General features: G+C 36.5%; 1 protein-coding gene across 1 annotated transcript in view; it reads left to right on the top strand.

Moving 5' to 3' along the window:
• Positions 1–10,272: 10,272 nt before the first annotated feature.
• LOC103710320 (transcription factor GLABRA 3-like) overlaps positions 10,273–24,457 on the top strand; it is a 45,914-nt gene continuing 31,729 nt past the window's right edge. Inside the window, exon 1 of the mRNA XM_039126822.1 lies at positions 10,273–11,216. Within this exon, the coding sequence (XP_038982750.1) occupies positions 11,089–11,216 (128 nt within the window). The 5' untranslated portion in view covers positions 10,273–11,088. The remainder of the gene's footprint in view (positions 11,217–24,457) is intronic.

The raw sequence follows: 24,457 nt of genomic DNA, 5'->3' as shown, positions 1-24,457 counted from the left end.
GTAAATTTCTATTTATGCCCGTTTTCTGAAAATTGTTTGATAGGACTTCTTCTGGGACCTGTGCTTCGTACTGTTGCTAGATATATATAGTTTCTTTTGTCCTTGTAAAACAAGGCTACTTTCTTTTTTTTCAAAAAAAGCAAGATTACATAATGCTCGCTTTATTCCAGGCTCTTTGCCGTTGATAAAATGGACGAAAGTCAAAGATGGCGGACACCAGAAAAAGAAAGATGATATAGACTTTATATTTTACCATATTTCAGGAAAACCTATCTTAAAAGAAGAAATCTGAAAATTAATTTCTTTTTTTTACTAATAGAATCATCAATCTCATTATTACAAAAAGAACACCTTTTTTTTTTTTATTTTATTTTCAGACCATACTTTTCACCGGTATATATTACATAATCAAGTAATACGTACTAAGCAAATTAATCATCTAACAAGTTAATACATACATCTAAATAAATTACTATATAGTTTTTGGAACATTATATTCACCAGTACGTACTATATGGCCAAGTGATACGTACTCATCGACTTTCTAATACATACTGCAAGTCTCTTTGATATATATCTAGCATTGATCAAATACACACATTTGGATAAATTGATCCATAATTTCTAAAACATATTTTTTATTAGTTATATAGTTAGGTGAAATATATCAAGCAAATTAATCATATAGAAGGTGAATACAAACCTATAAAAAAAATCAATACACAATTTTCAGAATATAGTATTCATCAGTATCAGTACATAGTATAAATTTTCTAGTTTTGTCTCATTTGATAAGTTTGTATCATCTAACTATGTACTGCGAACACCATTTTTTAAAAAATATATATCAATTTACTTAAAGATCTGTATTGAATTGCTAAATGATTAATTTATTTAGTGTGTATCGCTTACTCATATAGTATATATTGGTAAAAAGCACATTCTGAAAATGAGAAAGAAAAAGAATGCCATACTTTTTTTTCGAATCTTGAGACTAATGACTCTATTGGTAAGAGAAGTCTTTAACTTTTAGATTTCTTCTTTAAAATGAGTACTAAATTAAACATGACAAAATAAGAAGTCTGTCCTATATACCTTTTGTCACGCCCCGAACCGAACACCCGGGTCCGAGCATATAACACGGCCACACATTCTCTATGACAGAGCTCTAGAGAATATGCAAGGCCTGAAAATTTATCACGACCTCAATATCCATAATCTCAATTATAATAAATAATAAAACTAATCCAATTACAGAATTTAATTATCCAACCAGTATCAGTGATACTCTATCTAATCATTTCCTCCACTTGTGATCTCAACTATAGCCATATACTATGCAACCTACAACTCTAAAAAAAGAGAAAGAGGAAGAGGGTTGTAAGCTTTACAACCTAGTAAGAATCCCAAACTATTATACTATAAGTAATAAAAAAAGAATCAATTAATAATGCTAGATAAATGAATATTGTATCAACAGTCAAAAAACTCATAAACAACATGCACATAAATTTTCATTATTATTATTTCAAAAAAGCATATATATACATACATATATATATATAGATATCTTATATATAACCAATTGTTCAACAATAATTTCTTATGTCTTATTATCCGTTTCTTATTAACTTGATTTTTATTTTTTTATCTTTTTTCGGCTTTGGACTAATCAAGATCATGACTCAGTTAAAGACTAATACTGTACCATGTTATAGCCCATGATGGTTATTCGACCCACATTATAGCCCGTGGTGGCTATCTGACCCACATTATAGCCCATGGTGGCTATTCGACCAATGTTATAGCCTGTGGTGGCTATCTGACCCATGTTATAGCCCGTGATGGCTATCCGAACCATGTTATAGCCCATGGTGGCTCTCTGACCTACGTTATAGCCCATGGTCACTTTTTATGTATAAGCTCGTAGAGGCTTCCTATATGTTAGCTCATAGATGCTACGATGAAATTAGTCCAATCTATATCTTATTCGTCTGATTTATCATTACTCTTGTCAAATTAATTATCATATATATAGTGAATTTTTCTCACATTCAAGGTATCTTTTTTTTTATAATCTAGTTTTCAATAAATTATATGTACAATAACCACATATTTTTTTTGTACTAGAAATCATATAAAAGCATATCGTCACATGCCAAATCGATTCAAATCTCATGATGCAAATTTAGCTACAAACCAATAAACATATATATATATATGGTGATTCAAATATAATGATTCTTATCTTTATCGCATTCCAATGCAGCTACAATGCTACCAATCTACAGCTAACATGTCTAGTCAATTTAATATCAATATAGCACCGACTTATTTCGTATCAATCACTCGCTATATTAATGAATCATTATTGTGTACTTACCTAATTTTAGAGTTCTAATATTTGAATTACCTATATTTTTTATTCTTCTTTAATTAAAAATTAAAATATAGATAAAAGGCTAGGGCCTTATCTCGATTTAGAAACTAGAGTATAAAATTTCGTTGGACTTCTTCTTGCTCGGATGATTATAGCCCCATATAAATCCGGGCTGATTATAGATTCATATAGGAAGATATACGATGCAAGCAAAATGGCATGGCAATGCTCAAATAATCGAATCAATCAATATATTGTAACTCAAGCCATCTAATTAAGAAATATATATCAAATCAGAAAAAGACAATAGATTAGGGGTTATCAATTATGGGTCTAATGGTAGCTGATAATATTCGGGTGCAGAATGGATAGGGTCGACTAGGTAGCAGCGTTCGACGATCTGGATCGATCCGCTCTGAAAAAATCAAACCAATCAACTGATAAAACAAGAATCAGACTATGGTACATATAACAAAATAGAAATTTATGATAATAGAGTCTACCAGTGCTTAACAATAGTTGGGGTAAGGCTAGCGTGATGGATGGTCGTAACGACACTGGTCTAGGACCCTCTACTGGGTCAGCCTAGGTTTACCAAAGGAATATTTAGGACCCTCCTGTTGGGCCCATCAAACCATATGCAGAGAGAGAAATAGAGAAAAAGAAAACTAAGAGAGAGAGGAGAGAGAAAGAGAGAGGAGAGAGGAGAGAGAAAGAGAGAGAAGACTCTCTTCTTTTCTGTAATAGGAAAGAGTCGTTCTCTACCTCTCTTCATCGCTGATCGGGGTGGCGATGGCTAAGGCGGACTGCTCCGGTGGCGGCGGTTCAGGGTGGTCCTTCATCTATAGCCTCACTGGCGATGGTGTTTGACCGACACAAGAAAGAAGGGAGGAAGAACTAAAAAATTTATGGGAGAACTCAGCCTATATCACGACCGAACTCCCTAACTGAAAGCTACACAACCACAGATGTCCTGCAAGGCAGTAAAGTCCTGCCCAAACTAGCGGTTGGTGGCGACGAAACCCAGAAGAAAAAAGATGCCGTAATAGGGCAAAATAGGAGATCTTTTCTCTGGTCAATTTTTGGCTGATATCTCGACCGACGGCCATGATTTCAGGTTATGGGAAGAAGGGCAAGGAAAGGGAAAGAAGGATAGGGCATTACCTTGGCTCCAACGACGCTTTCCGGTAGAGAATCAAAAGGAGATTCAGAGAAGGAAACCCGAGATCCACAGTGATGCCTCAAGCATTCAACATGGAGTATGTAGGAGGTGATGGAGGACTTTAAATAGAAGATGTTTCCGAGTTCTAGATGAACTCAGATTTGCCCTTGAACTCTTTAATTTCTGCCGGAATCGAAGAAGGAGAAAGACTCCTACTTCTTCTTCTCTTGCATGCAACATGGCGCTCTCAATGCTAATTGGGCCTGGTCGCTCCGGGCTGGTCCACGAGCCGAAACAAATCTAGGTCATTAAACCTTTTTTTTGTGGGGCAAAGAACCAAAGAACTTGAAACTAATCCTTGTCCTTGGAATTGGGAGAGAGATTGATGTGGTGTGGAGCCTGGCAAAGCATACGGTGTCATTTAGAGAGTTAATGCTTTGGACCACTGGTTTTGGTTTGTGGCTTACATCATATAGCATTAACAGAAATGGAAAGGACCGTTCAGAGGCTGATCCTATTATGGTTGTTGATACTTGATAGCTCTTTCCAACCTAATGGAAATATCTCTGGACTGTGTGCATATTTCTAGAAGTATATTAAATGCATCAGTTTTCTTCCAAGTATGACATAACTATGAAAAGATCCTAGTGGGCGGCAATCTTCCAAACCCTGGAGGAATTTGCCTTCAAGGGTCACAAAGTTGAACCATGTCGTAACGCGTTTTGATTGGACCATGTCGTAAAGATTACGAAATTTACCTTCCAAGGGTCACAAAGTTGAAAATGATGGTAGTCGCATGAATCACAAGATATTTCTTTGAAGATAGAAATTTTTAAGCACGGTGATATCCTAACGTACATAACAAGTTGGCAGACTAAGTACATCGTCGCTTGACTACTGACGTTGAGTTCATGAACATTTATTTTGACGAAACATCATTAGCTAAGGAATATTAAGGTAAACCCCAAGGAATTTCGCACAGATTCAGGACCTTCTAAAGGATTCTATGCTTTCGGATTTTGAACAACAGATCTGAGCCAAAAAAGATGATAGTTTATCTGCAAACTATTGAAAAGGGATCATCTAGGGTACCCTGGTACTAGTTGTCCCTTGTAAAGTTGAACTTTCTGTGCATGAGCATTTGAAATTTATTTGATTTAAACACCAGTGGTGTTTTCTTCTTTAAATATATTTTTTATTATTGAGCTACTCGGTTGAATGCATGCATATTGCTGGGCTGGTAAAAAGGTCAGCAAGCAACAATAAAATTAGACAGGAAATTGATGCAATCCTTGGCTCTCATGCTATCTCAGACTAAACTTTCTCTGAATATATCTTTCTCGTGCATGTTCTCACATTGTGCTCTTCCTAAGCCTTGAACTAGCTAGCTGCAGCAACCGTCTCCAAAGAGAAGGTACCAACCACTCAGCAATGTGGGTAACAAAGCCTCTCTATTTGCTTACTTTTTTATGGAGGTGGACAAATCCAGAACATGGTGGTCTCCAAGATGCCCGTATGGGTTAACATGCTGACGTCCATTCCTAAGTACGCAAATGTCCCCATATGATGAGTGTAGGTTTCATTGGCGAAACCCAGCAAAATATGAACTAAAATAAAATTTCAAGAGAAAATGCAACACTTTAACTAAGTAAATAGTTTGCTCTTGTTATTCTTTATTGGTCTTCAGAATATATGAGTACGTGTCTCCTATGCAAAAGCTCCTTTTTTTTAAATATTGTGGACCGAAAAGCTATATCAAAGGATGCTTATCTAAAAAGGGAAAAGGAAAGCCATATAAAAAGATAAATCATAAATATTGTTCATACGCTTTTTCAGAGAATTAGGATGAGGGAAGCCTCCTTAAAATTGAGTAAGGGCTGGAATCAACATTAAGTGACCTTACCAATTGAACCTGTTGGTACCCTTGATGTTATTCGATATTGATCATAAGTTCATGCACATCTAAGATGAGAAAGAATTCTTAACAGTGATAATTTAAATGGATTGCAGATTTTAACAATAAGATCCCAAGTCCTTGTAGAAGGGGGTTCTAGCTATTAATTCTAGCATCAAATCAACGGTTATGTGGTAGTAGAACTCCGCGCATCCATTGAATTTTGTGAAACATTTTGCAACTTGTTGGTATTTTAAAAATGATATTTGCAAATGAATCTAGTTAAAAGAAAAAAAAATTGTATATGAGACTCTCCTAACCTAATCTTTACAAAAAATTAACTGACTGTGTAATTCATCAAGTGCGCAAATTTGTAATGCAATGTGTTTATCCTTCCTTGAAGAATCCTATTTGTGTAAGAGCGAGGTCAAGGCTAGAGAGAAATTTTGTGACCATGCTTAATTTTCAAAATTACATCCACAGGCTTGCTCTCATTTTTTATTATCAAGGGATGATATACTCAGGATCCAAGGTGATCCTAGTGGAGGTAATAAGATCATTATATTTGGTTACATCCTAATAATCCTACATGGCAGTCATTCCAAATCATCCTCATTTTTTAAATCACCATCTACTTTGGTGACGGAAAATCCTTTTTTGAGGATGAATATCTAAGATCACCCTAGCATGGTGATCTTGGGGTCAAAATATCTTCCATACTTGCCACGGTCTTTCGCAAGAGACTCTACACAATGGAGTCTCTCTATACAAACGTAGGACGGGGGCTGTTTTGACTCCCTACTAACTCTGCCGAAACTCATAAGCAAGGAGGCTATTTGAGTTGTAAAATAATAATGGGGTAAAATAATGTGCAAGAATGTGGGGGAGAGAGAGAGAGAGAGAGAGAGAGAGAGAGAGAGAGAAGGGACAAGCTTCTACTCTTCACTGTTGCCTCTCACTTTCCGCTGCTTTTAATAATTTCATCCTTCTTTTCTTCACTTGATATAAATAGCCTCCCAATTTTGTCAAAGGGATCAATGGAAATTCAAAAAAGCGGACGTCATTATTGATTAGATCGCCGGAATGTTGCACTCATGGGAGATGTCCTTAATCTAAACTAAAAGATGCTAAAAAAATACATTCTAAAATGCTTTGATGGTACACCATAGCTCAAAGGTGGAGTAACTGGCTGTGAGACGAGGAGCAAGCGATTTTTTTTCTTAACCTTTTACCCATGGAAAGCTATGATTGCTTGATAGCATGGTCGGAAAGCATGTAGTAAGATAAATTTTTTATCTCGGCAAAGTACCAATTCGTACTAACGGTATCAAGCACGAATACAATATTTTAAAACAACCGCATCTTTGTTATCTCACCTAATATAAATTGATAATTCAAGATATTGGCTAAAATGAGATATTTATATTTAGTACTCGAAATGGATTGGTTTGATCCATTTCTGAACTAAAACTAATTTAAAAACAACCTGATCGTATGAAAATGGAGATACTTGGATTGAACTTGGATTTAAAAATATGACCTATTTTGTATATAAGCAGAATTTGGATCACTAAGTATCCCGAAATAAACTGGAACCAACCCAGACTAATCCAAAACTAATAAAATATATTTTCTAATCTTTCTTGAATCTAGTAATTTTATTCACTTGTTGTAATAATTTTTATATAGTTAATTATCATTTTATATTGTTGACTAAGATTTATATATGGCTGCCAATCAAATCATATGTTTCTTATAATCTCTTTGTATTATTCTTAAACCGATTTGACTGAAAATATCTCATGGATTGATAATATAAATCCTTAAACTGAATCAATCCAACGCAAATGTAAATGTATATTAGGCTTTGGTTCAATTTCTTAACCCAAGTCAAATATATATTGCATTTGGATTGAGTAAGTAACAATTTATTTATCCTTCCTGGCATATCAAGAGTATTTACATTCTTAATTCATGAGAATTGAGAAGGCATATAAAAAATTCTCCTGGCATATATCTGGGGTATTTTTAGTATCATATGGCTAGTGGTCTTGGATTTCCATGCCATACCAAACAGGTTACTCATAGATACTTGAAAATCTTTAAACATTGAACCATGATATAGCAAGTGTGGTGATCTTAGATCACTAGGGATCAAATATCTATAAGATGAGGATCACCGGTGATCTTAGATTACTGTCTTGATCCTGTTTGGGCCACCAAATGCTTCCATATCTTGTGAATAGCCAAAACATTAGAATGACTTAAAGCATACAACAAAATTTGAAGCTTGTATGATAAGGAAGATGATTTCTCTAACAATATTAAGGGTGAGATTTGTTGTGGTTCAAATCTGGCCCGAGGGTGACCACGCCGGAGGAGTTGGAGGAGCTGCTGGATTGCGGAAGAAGACGGAGAGAGTCACCTCCTGCGACCGACGGTGTACCTGCACAAAACCTCACTGGTGTCTCCGGTGAGGGCCCTCCGACGCTCAAGCTAGAGTGGAGCTTTTTAGGTCCAGCTAAGAGTCCTTTAGGCGTTACCTGTTGGGGTCCTTTATAGTCCCGATAGGAGTGCTTAGGTGGCGGACGTATGGCCCATTCCCATCATGAGTGGGAGTGGCGCGCAGCTTGAGCCTGACTGTAGCGTGCGGTGGAGTCCGTTCTTGGGAACGGTAAGGCGTTGACAGCCGTGGTAGGATATAGCGTATTTCCATCATGAGAGGGATTGGCGCGCAACTAGAGCTTGATAGTGGCTCTCGGCGGAGTCCGTTCTTGGAAACGGGAAGGCGTTAGCAGGGTATACCCGGAGTAGTACGTCGTGGTGGCGTCGCAATATACGACCATGCAGGAAGGCATGGGCACACACATGAGTGCGGCCGTCGGTAAGGCCGGACTCGTTGAGGGGCTGTATCGTGTTTTTGGCTAGGTCGGCTTGACGGGTGCCGAGGTGTGCCCGGCGAAGCGCCCCGAGCTTGGAGGTCGGGGCGTATAATCGGAGAAGGTGTCCCGAACTTGGCCGGGGCGCGTTGGCGAATAACGAAGGCGCCCCGAGCTTGGCCGGGGCGGGTTGGCGAATGAGGAAGGCGCCCCGAGCTTGGCTGGGGCAGGTCGACGAATATCTGAGGTCGAAGGAATTTTCGGCGAAGTCCGAGATCAGGCTGATTCTGGGCTGGACCGAGGATACGTCCGATCGGTATTGGTGTCTGTTGGACCGAAATTGGGTGGCTCTTTTGTTGAGGGCTGGATGATTCATTGCCCCCCATCAAGATTCAACATTAATGAAGTGTAGAAAAATGAAACTGATGGCAAGGAGTTAGGTTGACACAAAAGTCCTAGTTAATTCACAAGTAAATTTTTTTGATAACTTTATTTGCAATCAAGGATGGGAAGCTTCAAGGATATTTGTCAACAGTAACCCCCCATATTGCAACCAAAATTGCCAATCAAAGAAAATAAGGAGATTTGTACCCAAAAAAAAAAAAGAAAAGGAAAACAAGGAGATGGTTAGTATGATACATTTCTACTAAAGGAGGTATATGCAAGATATCCAAGTACTTTTTCTCGTGGGAAAACCCACTTTCCCATGCTTTTAACATTCTCTCTTGTTTCTTGATTAGGTTGCGAGAAAGAGATTTTTGTTTAAAAAAGTGGGGAGAGAACAGTTTTTCTTTTGTTTAAAATGTTTTCGCTTCAGGCACTATTTAACTTTTTTTTTAATTATTTTTTATTTTTTATGGCCAAAAGCGAAAGAATACGGCGCCTTCGATATTGAATTTTCTCTGCTGTCTAAATTGAAAACGTGCGCCAAGAAATACCTCAATCTTATGGCTCTTCTGCGATCTGCTTTAAAAATTATTAGACTACCAGATGAAATTTGGGGACCACTGGACTGGGACAACCGACAAGTTTTGTATCTTGGCCGCTCTCCCATTACTGTCCCTGGGCCTTTTCCGCATTGCCAGGGAGGAAGGAAAAGAAAAAGGTAGTGGAAAAGCTTTCCTCTTGTAGTCATGCTTTAGGTCCCAAGGCCATCAAGCTATCAATGCCTGCTTCTGTAGCTTGCTTCAGCTCAACCATGGCGTTTGCAAAGGTTGATAATGTGAGGATCCGTGCGAGCGTGTGTTTAGTCCCACATCGGTTATTCGCTGGATAGATCTTGGGTATTTATACAGGATCAAGGAACCCAAACAATACCTTCCGGCTAGCCATTTTGGATGAGATCCTAGGTTGTTACAAATGGTATCAGAGCGGACCCGGCCCATAACTTATGTGGACTAGGGGACACTGCAGCACGGATCCATTGGGGTTGACTACTGACCGATCGTGGTGTTTGTGATTAGATTTGAATGGATTTGAACCCTTAGCCTGACGAGGACGTCAGGACTTGAACGGAGGGAGTATGTGAGGACCCATGCGGGCGTGTATTTAGTCCCATATCGGTTATTCGTTGGGTAGATCTTGGGTACTTATACAGGATCAAGGAACCCAAACAATACCTTCCGGCTAGCCATTTTGGGTGAGATCCTGGGTTGTTACAGATAAATAAGAGACTCATTCCAAAATGGGAAAGAGGCCAGTGTGTGTGTGTGTGTGTGTGAGAGAGAGAGAGAGAGAGAGAGAGAGAGAGAGAGAGAGAGAGAGGGTACTAAGGCTTAGCTTTGTCTTGTACCAGACAACATCTTAGAATAGTATGACCTGAATTTCTTGTCTATGCGCCCCAACACTACTGAATTGTTCATTTCTTCTTCCCATGCCCTTCCTCTGTAATGAAAGCCGTGGTGTGAGCCTTGGTTTCTCTTTTTGTTCACACACAGAGAGAGAGAGAGAGAGAGAGAGAGAGAGAGAGAGAGAGAGAGAGGTCTTCCAGTTTTACAAGCAAAAGTACCAAGCCAGTCCAACATTGGGTCTTGAACTGCTATTCAGAACCAACAAATTTATCATTCTCCTGCTAGTTTAGTGTTCCAAGCTCCTTCCCAAGTTCCGGAACCTGTTTTCTATAATTTCTTTTTCTTGAATCCTTGTGGTAGACTATTTTATGTTGTCACTCTACTTTGTTTGTGTCCAAGTTTTTTATTCAAATCTTTGAGCCAGACTATTTTACGAGGAAGAGAAGGGTGTCTTCTTAATATTCCTAGAAGAAAAAGTGGCTAGCAAATTCTCCACTTTCGTGGGACAGAGACTCCCCGTTTTGTCTGAAAAAGAAGCACCCAGCATTCTCTACGCTCTAGATTTTCTCAGCAATGGGATCTGTCCATTAAGCTACCAGCTTCTGCCCTCTCCATTGGACTTCGTAGTCCGACACTTGTTTATACTTCCTCACTCCAAAAGGTTTCTTAGATTGTAGATGAACAAGAAATAAACCCCAAAAGCACATATCCGAGACCGCCTTCTTATGTTATTGGGTGGAAGACGAGCAATAGGACACAAAACTCTTGCTTTCCTCCCCTTCTTCTGCTAGAGAAAACAGAATCGACATGTCATCTTTGGAGGGCTTAGCTTCCTCTCTCCTACCAGAATAGTAATAAATGTGATGAAAATTCTTAGGGCCTCTTATTTGGAAATATCAGAATGCTTCTACTGGTGCAATAAGGTGAGAGTGGGTGGGATTTCTTGTGAGTTCTGAGTAGTGATCTAGGTTATATGTCGAGCAATGGCGACGGGCGCCCAAATCCCGGAAGAGATGCCTGAGAAGCACCGGAGGAAGCAGCTTGCAACTACTGTTAGGAACATACGGTGGAGCTATGCAATCTTTTGGTCTATCTCAACAAGACAACAAGGGTATGGAAGGCCTTCAAAATTCAATTTTTCATTCTTCTCTGTTTCTTTCTTTCTTTTTGTGGGTAAGTATTCTGTTTTTCTAGTTTTCAGACTTATCCCTTTCTTTTACTGTCTGGTTGTGTTTTCAGTCTGTGTTTGCTCTCCTAGAAAACAAACACTAAGTTGAAATTAGCCACATCTCTGGCATTTATGCTGCAGTTTATCGATTGAAAATGGTATCAGTAGTTTTCATTTGTCTATTTATTTATTTATTTATTTATTGTGGTATGTAAAAAGTTGGTTTTAAGGAGATATTGCTGACAAAAAAATATCTTTGTTGAACAATGAGCCAATTTCATTTACTGTGCATATGAGGGTCCGCACGTGCGGACGTGTGTTTAGTCCCACATCGACTATACACTAGATAGATCTTACATACTTATATCAAGTCAAGAAATCTAAGTAATATTTTTTGGCCAGCTCTTTTAGGGAGGTCCTAGGTTGTTCAAAGGAAAAAAGAAAGAGGAAGTCTCCTGATGTGAGTCTTCTTCTTCGTCCAACATCCGGCTGGAGTCGAACTCCCACTTTATGCCACATCTGGTTCTTGTGCAAGCCTTCACCGCTGCTCGCTGGAGACAATGAAAGCACCGCCACCTATGGATTCTCCCTCTCCTCTACACATCTATGTATAAGACCATGGTTGCCGCTTTATTTTGGTGAAAAACCACAGGATTTCCATCATGATTGCTGACCCCTATTTCCATCCATTTTTCTCTTTTCTCTTTCTTTCGGTCATCTCCACGGCCAGCCACTAATACGCGGGTTGGGACCCGAAAACAACCGAGCCAAGAACCCCCTATTCGGCCTTATTTTTGGGTTGATTTTAGCCGGTCGGTGGCCGCTGCTGCTGCTCTCTGCTGCCCATCACCGCTGCCTGTTGCCACTGTGTCGGACCACTACCACCACTTCCTTTCTCCTCTTCCTCTTCCTCTTCCTCTTCCCATGTTTTATCAAAGAAGGGAAAAGTAGAAAAAAAATAGGAGAGAGAAGAAAGAGAAAACTCTCCCTTTCTTTCTCTCTCTTCTTCTCTTTCTCTATCATGCCCCAAATTCGGGACATAACATGACCATACGATCGAAGGATACCACCCACGATAATACGAGCCAATAATTATATTTATCTTCCAAATCCATCATAATCGAAATATAATTAAAGAGTCTAAGTTCATCATCCATTAAATAACAAAGCTAACACTGGTTCCAAACGTGGAAATCCAAATATAAGTACCAAAATCCATAATCCTCAAAATTTAGAAAATTACTAACTACAAATTTATAGTCAATTAAACTATTAAATTTTTTCTATAAAATTGCTAAGCTTGCAAACGTGAACTCCAAGCCTGAATCATCTTTCATTCTTAGTGATCCTATTCGTTTGGAAAGTGAAAAAAAAGAAATATGATCTACATAGCTCAGTAAGTAAAATTTATACTATGTTACCAAATCAAGCATAGGTTTTTTCATGATAATGCATTATTTTAAAAAATAATAGATATTGCAAAAATAAAGTATTTTATAGTGTAATATTTTATTGTGAACAATTCATCCATATTTCATAAACATAGTTCCAAGTTCATATTACAAATAAATTCATAAATCATTCTTCTACCATTTAGCACATTATAGTTCAAAATATTGCTCACAGATATTCGTGCTAAGATCATTTTATACTTGTGACAAGGCCTATGTTTGTAATCGACAGAGTATCATGTTTCGTATGTCAACTTTATATATATTGGTGGGGCCTGTGTTCGTACAAATACTAGCTCTGGATATCGATCTTTCTCAATTCTAGGGATCATACATATATATTTAAAAGCCTTTGAAATATTTATATCTTTTTCTTAAAATATACACATAAGTAAATGGAAAAGATTATACAGCACTCTAAAATATGTGATTCGTAAACATACAATTTTCATAAAAAATATTTATGAAACTACTTTCCATAATAAAGCATGATTTTCATAACACATATGCTGATTCATTATTTTTTAAAAAAATATGATATCTTTACTAACAAAATTATAAGCATAAAAAATAATAATTTAAAAAATAACAAGGAGTGTAAGATCTACTTACCTCTTTCGTCTTAGATCCTTAAATTTCACTAGATAAATTTGGCAAACCTATTTAAAATATTCAAAAAAAATTAATTTCTATTCAATAACTTTAATATTATTAAAATAACAAGAAAAGGGGATGTTTGACTAGGCATGCGGTGGTTCCAGGTGGATCAGATTTAAGCAATCCGATTAATGAACCATGGGGCACGAACTCAGTCAGGGCCAAAATCGATAGACACGGATCATCATTAGTGAGTTTCTACTCTGCAAGGCCAGGGTGGTCGGTCCGCTAGGCTATCCGAGCACCACGGTATTTCAGGGCCTGGGAGTCACTTAGATCCATAATATAGGTTGATGGGATCCTTGCACCGGTGGTCAATAAGTCTACTAGAGTGAGAAAGAGAGAGAAGAGAGAAAGAAGAAAAGTAGAGAGAGAAATAGAAGAGAGAAACTAGAGAAAGAAACTTAAGAGAAAAATGATGAAAGAGAGGCTAGGATCATCGGAGGTCATGCTAGGGGATGTGACCGGTGGCCGGAGGTGGTGGACAACCGGCAGCGGAGGCCGACTGATGCGAAATCCAAAGAAAAGGCATGAAAAATAGGGGAACCAAAGCCTTTTCTTTGATTTTGATTATTGGCCACCCATTGGAGGCCATGGTTTTGCTAGAGAATAAGGTAGGGAGGTCATGGGACTCAACTAGAGGTTCAGTACCAAGAAGCGACGACATTAATGGCCGACAAAAGGGAGAAGAAGGCAAAATGGGGTAGAACAAAGGCCTCCCTTTTTCAGACGATTTTTGGCCAATTTCTCGACAACGACAATGGATTCAAGTCATGAGATGAAGAAAAAGAATAGGGGAAGAAGGCCGGGTGTTACTTTGGCTCCGGCAATCTCGGAAGCTCCAATTTTTGGTAGGAACAAGAACGGGCAATCATGAACTCCAACAAAAAAAAAAAGTGGAAGAAAGACAGAGGGGGAGGATTGCTCAAGATCGAGAGCTTTGGAGGGAGAAGGCTTTCTTTTTATAGATGAGCCCTAAGGTTGCCGGAGGGCTTCCTTTCTTTAGAGGAGCCCTAGGGTCCTGGCGACCCTAGGACTCCGATTTTCGGCACAACTCATCAGAGGGGAGGAAGACTCCATTTGAGTAGCGTAGCCAGCCCCTTTTAGGCCAACCTTGGGCCGATCAAGTTGACCGGGCCCAGGCCCTCAGATTCTTCACCCCTAAAAAGAGTTTTATCCTTGAAACTTATTGTAACTTAATGCTTAAACAAATAAGGATACTTAGTCTTCGTCTAACATTCCACCACGCTTCCGCCGTGCTACTTCCATCTAGAACGGTTTGTATTAACCCTTGTTTCCTCATCTGAGTGATGCAATTCTTAAATAAAACATATGTAAGAATAACTTTTTTAAGAGAAATGGCAGCAGTTAGTGGTTTACACAATTCTTTAGATATGTAGTTTGAAGAGGTAGGAAACTTGGGAGATGCAAAGAAATAAGAAGAATCACAATTAAATAGCACCTGAGCATCTATCAAGTTGTCTAGAATGGTACCTATCACTACTTAATCACTTGCACTAGCATCCTGCCGGATCAAAGCAAACACCTATGCATTCCAAATAAAAATACCAAAACCCATAATTCTCAAAATTCAAGAAATCACTAAGTACAAATTTATGTTAATTAAAATACTAATTTTTTTTATTACATAATCGCCATGCTTACTAGTGCAAACTCTAAACTTGGACCATCCTTCATTCCTATAGACTCTATTCATCTGAAAAGAGAAAATAAAAAGAGATATGAGCTATACAACCCAGCAAGTAAAACTTACACTATCTTATCGAATCAAGCATACATTTTTTTTATAATAATACATCATTTAAAGAAAATAACATATATTATAAACATAAATCATTTTTGTTGGCCCAGAGTGGCAAACCCAAGAGGGGAGAGGGGTGAATTGGGTTTTATAAAATTTTGCAAAAATAAAATCAAATCTCCTTACATTTTTAAATCTAATGAAATAAACTAGATGCACTAAGTATAGCAAGTAATAATCACAAATATGCAACTAAGTATGAAAAAATAAATAGTAAAGGAAAGAAAAATAATATGTGACGATTTATAGTGGTTCGGTCTTCTTGTGAGCCTACATCCACTCTTCGGAACTTCTTTCCGAGATTTAATCCACTTTGTTTATCCAAAGCTTTACAAACTGCTTGACTTCCGGGTGTAAGCAACATTTACACTTGGTGATATCCGAGCTAACCCTTGGTTGATCTACTCTCTCAAATATATTTTTGTTTATCTAGAGTACAATCCTTCCAAGCAATTCTTTCTATCACTCAAGCTAATAAGAGCTGAACAACTTTCTTATAATATTTAATCAAAATAACAAGAATGAAAGCACCACACTCAATTTCTCAACAAGGCTTTCTACTTGTAAGCACAATACTCTCTTGATTTCTCTTCAATCCTTTATAGAACTCTCTCCCTTGCTGCAATATGAAGTATGAACCTTCTTTTATAAGCTTGAGAAGCCATTTTCCCATTTGAGACAATTTGAAGCATTTGAAACCCTTTTTCAACACATTTAATGTAGGTAGATTCGGGTCAGATTTGGTTTTTTACTTTGTAGCACCTTTTTAACAAATAAAAATGCTGAATTTGACTTAGTGGCTGGAGACAAAATTGTAGGTGTAGCCCTTTACATTATCTTTCTAACTTGATAATAATCATCTTAAAAGGATATTTAATTAAAAAGTTACAGCTAAAAGAGTAAACATATGTCAACCTGAATTACAGCTACAGATAGATAGATTGCAAACCTTATTACTCATAGCTAACGTTCAAATTTAAAAATATATTAAATATAAAAGTTTAGATAAATAAGTCTTCTTTCTATATAATTAAGAATTATATTAATTTTATATTTCAATAAAATGTTATGCTAAAAATACTGACACACGTTCAGAATTCCAACATTTACCTTCAAAAAAAATCTCAATTCCTAATTTTCATTTGTTTGCTATAATCATAATAATGAAGAAAATTCATTTTTTTGTTATCATTAAAATCAAATAGTAAACTGTTGAAACTATGGAGTTAACAATCTTCTCCTTTTTGATGATGACAAACAATAGATGTAAACTTATATATATATATATATTTTATTAAAATAGCATCTCTTTGTATTAATCATATATCTTCTCCCCTTTTTGACATAAATAAAAAGAAATATCAAATATAAGAAAATATAGATGTGATATCAATGTAAATCAAATAATTGTTCATGAATCAATCTTATTTGATAACATTTATTTTCACCCTAAGTAATTGCATTTTAGCACATGAGAAGAGAACAACATGAATTCTAATTCATCAAGTTATAGAGAGATTGATAAGATTCAAAGCTATGCAAAATATCTCCCCCTATCTATATGCATAGCATTAAAAAAATATCATTTTTCAAAAGGATTGGACATACCAAGTTCTTTTCTAATATAACAAAAATTTTCTTCGCTAAGAGGTTTTGTAAAAATATCTACCAATTGATAATCGGTACTAATAAATTCAAGTTCAATATCCCTTTTTTGAACATGATCTCTTATAAATTTTAGTATATTTGGTTCTAGAATATTGAATAGAATTTTTAGTTAAATTAATTGCACTAGTATTATAACATTTAATAGAAATATGAAAGAAATGAAATCCAAAATCTTTTAATTGTTGTTTCATCCATAAAATTTGAGCACAATAACTACCGATGGTAATATCTTTGGCTTTGACCGTAGATAAAACTACTGAATTTTGCTTTTTACTAAACCAAGATACTAGAGAATGTCCAAAAAATTGACAAGAACCACTAGTACTTTTTCAATCAATTTTACAACCCGCAAAGTCCGAATCGGAGAAACCAATAAGATCAAAAAAAATATTTTTAGGATACCATAATCCTAAGTTTTGAGTGTCCAATAAATATCGAAAAATATGTTTCACGGCAATCATGTTAGATTCTTTTGGACATGATTGAAATGTAGTACACATACAAATACTAAATATAATATCCAGTCTACTAGCGGTTAAATAGAGTAAAGAACCAATTATACCTCGATATTTTCTGTCATCTATCGGCTGACCATTTTCATCTTTGTCTAGCTTAGTTGATGGACTCATTGGTGTTCCAATTGGTTTTGGATTTTTCATTCCAAACTTTTTAAGCAAATTCTTTATGTACTTGGATTGGTTAATGAAAATGCCTTCCGTTAGTTGCTTGATTCGGAGTCCAAGAAAGTAGTTTAGCCCTTCCATCATGCTCATCTCAAATTCACCTTGCATACACTCAGCAAAATCTTTGTACAAGCTTTCATTAGTAGCACCAAATATAATGCCATCAACATAAACTTGAACAATGAGCATGTCATGATCTTTTAATTTTATAAAAAAAGTAGTATCTAGTTGTTCTCTTGTAAAATTGTTATTAATAAAAAATTTACTTAATCTTTCATACCATACTCTAGGTGCTTGTTTTAAACCATACAAAGCTTTTGAAAGTTTTAAAAACATGATTTGAAAATTCATAATCTTGAAAACTGGAAGGTTATTCTACATAAACTTCCTCCGAAATATAAACATTTAGAAAAGCACTTTTAATATCCATTTGATATAACTAGAAATCTTTAAAATATGCAAATGCAAGTAACATTCTAATTGCTTCAAGTCTAGCAACTAGTGCAAAATTTCATCAAAATCAATATCTTCTTCTTGGTTGAAACCTTGGGCTACTAATCTAGGTTTATTTTTAATTACTATACCAGATTCATCTCCGGTCATATGCCTTGAGCAAGCACTATATAAGAACCATCTATCCTCCTTACTTTAAGATTTCAAACATATCTACAAAAATTAAAAGTACTCATTGAAATTTGGTACCCAAACTCTCTTGGGTCTAAAAGAGTTAGCTCTAAAAATTATACAAGTTTCTTTGGAACCCAAACATTTTTGATTCCAACATTTATAAGGTTCTTAGGAACTCAAACCTTTTTAGTTCCAATATAAGTATTACTTCTAATAGGATATGAATAAGATATATGATCATTCTTTATACAATAATAACTTGAAGAAGTTGCCTTAACAAATAAGTTTTTATAAAACTTTTTCTTTGAGAATAATCATGCCCAATTCCAATCTTATTAAAAGTACATCTTTGTTATTCAAGTAAAATATTCAAGTTTTCTTTTCCTTGCACAAACTTAGAAAGTGTAGAGGTTAAATCTTAAACATTTATTTTCAAAGATTCATTTTCATGCTTTAGATTATTTGAAGATGAAGTTTCTAACTTTGAAGATAGTTCTTTGACTTTCTTTTTCAAAACCTAATTCTCATTTTTCAAAACTTCATTTTCATTAGAAAGAGAAGAAACGATCTTTTTAAGAGAAACATTTTTCATGCCAAGTTTTCTAAATTCGTCAACTAATTCTTCAAAAGCATTTTGCAATTCATCATATGAGAAATTACCATCAATAGAATTATATACCTCATTATCTTCTTTTGCCATGAAGCAAAGATTAGCAAGCTCATTATCATTTTCTTCATCGGAGCTACTTGAATCACTTTCAGCCTGATGCCGCTACCAAAGCTTTCTTCTTGTCCTTCTTACTTGACTTCTTTAATTAGGACAATTATATTTGATATGGCCCGATTTTTTACATTGGTAACATATGTTCATCTTTGGCCGCATCTCTCTTTTGAAATCTTTTTGCCCCTTGATTTTTTTTTTACTTAGAAATCTTTTAAATTTCTTTGTAAGCAAAGTAAGATCCTCATCTTCTTCACTTGATTCATTGGTGATGGATGATTGAAGAGGTAAGCCTATTTTCTTTTGCTATCATCTTCGTCTGGCTTCATGGATAGCTCATGGGTCATGAGAGAATCCAAAAGTTCATCCAAGCTAAGCTTTGTAAGATCTTTTGCCTTTTGTATTGCGGTGACTTTTAGCTCCCAACTTTTTGGCAAAGACCTAAGAATCTTTCTCACTGATGGTGTGCGTGTAGAGGGCTAAGCATGAATTTCAAAAAAATTTTATGCGGAAAGAATGGGTTAAACATTTTAACCCATAACATGCTTGATATTTTAGATATTTTAACTCTGGTACCAGTCGAAGATATTCTTCAACTGCACATCACATGTGGCGCGGGCTCAGTCCCAATACATAGGGTGACATCCGTGCATGCCTATCAAAGCACTCATCATATGAGCCCCCGGGTGGAGAGCCACGCTTCGTCACACGATCATGCGTGAGAGATTCCGAAAATTGGATAGTCTCCACTAATCCTTTGCTTTGACACCAAATATCACAAAGCCCTCAGATCCCGAGGATTGTGTGATTCAAATAAATATGCATAAATCATAACTTCTTGTGATTTGAAGATTGAGATCATATCTCAACTATAAAAGATATCAGATCTCTTACCTTTAGAGGGAGATTCCTTCAAGGATGCTTCGCAGCCGTACAAGCGTCCGGCCTCGATGACTCGTCCACGCGAAGCTCCGGAATGATCAGCTTCCCGGGGAGTGCTAGCTCGCAGGGAGGCAGAAGGTTGGCTGAAAGGAAGAAGAAGGAAGAAGATGGACCTTCACAGCTCAAGGACTCCTTCTTGGGCTTTCACCTTCAGAACTACTCTCTCCTCTCACTCTCTTTCTCTGGTGCTCTTGATGTTCAGAAGAAGGAAGAGGGGTGGCCTATTTATAGGCCAAGAAGAGGGTGAGGTATCCCTATGAGGTGTCCGATGAGGTGACTTGCCAGGACACATGTCACACATGCAAGAAAAAGAGGTGTCCTGCTCCGCCACGTGTCACGCATGCAAAGGGGTGAGGTGGCCTGGAAGGCGATGTCATGGATGACCTCATGAGGCAGATGAGATCATGGATGACATCAGGAGGAGTGCGAGGTGTCCAGGCCCGCCACATGTCACACATGCAAGCAAAAGAGGTGTCCTGCTCCGCCACGTGTCACGCATGCAAGCAAAAGAGGTGTCCTGCTCTGCCACGTGTCAGGCATGCAAAAGGATGAGGTGGCCTGGAGGGCATCGGGATGTGGGTCCCACATAGGCAGGACGTGGGTCCCACATAGGCAGGACGTGGGTCCCACATAGGCAGGACGTGGGTCCCACATACACTATGTGGGTCCCACATACACTATGTGGGTCCCACATAGGGAAGGAAATCCTAGTCATACTAGGATCATAATTGATTTTAATCCAATTTGACTCAAGCCAAATCTAATTTGGTTGGGGGCAAATTAGATATTTTCACCAAACCAATTTTGGTGTCAATTACGGTTTTACCAATTTCAAATCATATTTGAATTTGGTCAAGCCCAATCTCTATTACTCAATCAAATTGAGTATAATCAGTGATCCAATCACCAATTAACTTCTCCAAGCAACAATTGCTTAGGGCAATCAGTCAATCATATTGACTATTTTACCTCTAGACGATTCTCAATCGTCAATCAGCCATTTGATCAATCCAGAAACTTCTAAGCGTGTGACCTCACAGGTTCAAACCTAAGCCGGTAGTACAAGAACACTTCTTGCACTCATTGAAGTAACCATCTAGCAATGGGATCTAACGACCGGATAGGCCGAATAGATGCAAAGCAACATTCTAGAACCTATGGACTATGGTTACCGCATAATTCATCCTCTTGACCAGAAAATGCCTAGGGTGGGTTCATTGTCTGTCTACCCTGAAACGATCCATCCAAAAATATGTTTCAATTCAATAAGTCAAGTGATAGTGATTTGACTTTCCCAGGCCAGGGTACTACTTAATTGAAAATACAAGGCATTCACCCTTATTTCTAAGGGAGGTCAATCCCATCTTGATCTGCAACTAACTACCACAAGTACTTGACTGGACCTAGAAACCTTCCATCGCTGGATTAGAAATCTAGGTGTCCGGCACCAAAGTACAGTGAGTTGCTTGCAAGCCACCGGTTGCAATCTCAGGTCTAAAGGATACATATACCCATATCCACTCGGAACAACTCTTGACAAGAGAGAGTCCGTCAATTGGTCACGTTCAGTGAACGTACACTACCATTCACCCGTATACCATACTAGTATCTCTATACTCTTTGGTTTGGAAGACAACCAACAAATATGATACACAATGACCTACGCCCGATAATACTATCGTCCTGTTAATAGTATATCATACGGTTATGAACATTTAAGGACCTGTGTGACAAAATCGTATTTCATTACACAAAGCAGTCCTAAGAACTTCATCACATCGGAGTTTGTGAAGATGTTCTGGTGATGAATAAATACCACGCTATTTTTAATTGATTCAAATACATTTACAATCAACAATTGATTGGATTTAGGACACAATTCCCAACACTCACCATTTCAACATTAGTATAAGATTTACCAACAAATTTCAAAGCATTAGTAATATTCGTAAACCTAGTAAACATGTCGGAAATAGATTCTTCGGCATTCATCTTAAAGAGTTCATAATTATGTACAAGCATGCTAATTTTTGACTCTTTAACTTGATTAGTACCTTCATGAGTTACTTCTAATCTATCTATATTTCTTTAGCCATTTCATATGTAGAAATTCTATTGAACTCATTAGGATCTAATGCACAATACAACAAGTTCATGGCTTTAGCATTCTTTTGAATATATTTCACATCAATTTCATCCCATTCATTTTCGGACTTGATAATCAATTTTTCCTCTACAACCTTGGTATTTTAGGGCTATTGACAATGACCTTCTATAATTTATAATCTAGAGCTTGGACATATATTCTCATTCTAGCCTTCCAATAGTTATAGTTTAAACCACTAAACAAAGGTGGCCTATTGGTCGATTGACCTTCGGCAAGAGAGGTTCCCACTATGGTTGCCATGATCTACTCTAAGACGATTAAGCCTATAAATAGAGCTCTAGCTCTGATACCAATTGTTGGCCCGGAGTGGCAAACCCAAGAGGAAGGTGAATTGGGTTTTATAAAATTTTGCGAAAATAAAATCAAATCTCCTCAAGTTTTTAAATATAATAAAATAAACTGGATGCAATAAGTATAGCAAGTAATAATCACAAATATACAACTGAGTATGAAAAAATAAAGAGTGAAGAAAAGAAAAATAATACGCGATGATTTATAGTGGTTCAGTCTCCTTGTGAGCCTACATCCACTCTTCGGAACTTCTTTTTGAGATTTAATCCACTATGCTTATCCAAATCTTTACAAACCGCTTGACTTCTGGGTGCAAGTAACCTTTACACTTAGTGATATCTGAGCTAATCCTTGGTTGATCTACTCCCTCAAATATTCTTTTATTTATCTAGAGTACGATCCTCCCAAGTAATCCTCTCTATCACTCAAGTTAATAAGAGCTCAACAACTCTCTTACAATATTTAATCAAAATAACAAGAATGAAAGTGCTACACTTAATTTTTCAACAAGAAAGACTTTTTACTTGTAAGCACAATACTCTCTTGATTTCTCTTCAATCCTCTATGAATCTCTCTCTCTTACTGCAATATGAGGTATGAACCTCCTTATATAGGCTTAAGAATCTATTTTTCCGTCTGAAACAATTTGAAGCTTTTAAAACCCTTTTTCAACACATTTAATGTAGGTAGATTCGGCTCAGATTTGGTTGAAAATCATCTCAAAAATCATCTCAAAAGGATATTTGGTTGAAAACAATTTTTATCTTTCCAACCTGATAAAAATCATCTCAAAAGGATATTTGGTTGAAAAGTTATAGCTAAAAAAATAAATATATGTTAGCCTGAATTACAGCTACGGATAGATAGATTGCAGACCCTATTACTCATAGGTAACATTCAAATTTAAAATATATTTAAATAAAAGTTGTATCCATTTATGTTATCTTTCCAACTTGGTAAGAATCATTTTAAAAGAACATTTGTTTGAAAAGTTAAAACTAAAAAAGTAAATATATGTCAGCCTAAATTACAGCTACAAATAGATAGATTGCAGACCTTATTACTCATAGCTAACGTTTAAATTTAAAAATATATTGAATATAAAAGTTTTAGATAAATAAGTCTTCTTTCCAGATAATCAAGAATTGTATTAATATTTTAGTTCAATAAAATGTTATGCCAAAAATACTAACATATGTTTAGAATTTCAGCATTTGCCTTTAAAAGAAATCTCAATTCATAATTTTCATTTGTTTGCTATAATCATAATAATGAACTCAATTTTTATTTATTTGTTATCATCAAAATCAAATAGTAAACTGTTGAAACCATGGGGTTAACAATTTTATAGCATAATATGTTAAAATAAGTCATAAAACATGCTTGCATAAATCATCAATATTTCACAAACATGGTTTCAAGTATACTGTGCAAGTAAAATCATAAGTCATTCTTTGCCATTTAGTCTATCATAGTTTGAAACAAGATTCACGTACCGGTACCAAACTCCATTCCGGTGCCACACTACCACAGTGTCGGTACGGTACGATATAAATTTTTTTAGCATACCAATTGTCGGTACGCCATCCGTACCGATACCGATACCAAACTGATACATTATGATACGCCCCATACCGTCTGGTTCGGGCCGGTACGAAATACCATTGTTTGAAATATTGCTCAAGATATTTGTGCTAAGGTCACTTTATATTCGTGATATGGCTCGTGTTTGTTATCGATATAGTATCATCTTTTGTATGCCAACTGTATATCCACCGGTAGGGACTGTGTTCATATGGTTTCTGTTGGGAATTGTGTCCCAAAGCTAATTTTTAATTATAAAAAATTGGATTATGTATATGTTTTATTAAAATGAATAAAAATTTATTCTGGCAATTTTCTATTTATCACAAGTGTTACATCTTCAAATTGAACTCTTGTGTATTGTGATGAGTCCTTAGGACTAATTTAGTGGATAAAGGAGGTTTTATCATTTAGTCCTTAAACCAGTTTGCGACCAAATGATGAGCTGTCAATTGAACGATAACTATGTTAAGTATAGGTCGTTGTGTGCCATTTAGTTGGTTGTCCTCTTAAACCAAGAAGTGTGGAGACACTGTATGGCATACAGGTGAGATGTAGGAGTACATCGTCA

Source organism: Phoenix dactylifera, chromosome 5 (genome assembly GCF_009389715.1).
Source record: "Phoenix dactylifera cultivar Barhee BC4 chromosome 5, palm_55x_up_171113_PBpolish2nd_filt_p, whole genome shotgun sequence".
Lineage (NCBI taxonomy): Eukaryota > Viridiplantae > Streptophyta > Magnoliopsida > Arecales > Arecaceae > Phoenix > Phoenix dactylifera.
This window is presented reverse-complemented; position numbering and strand designations above follow the sequence as displayed.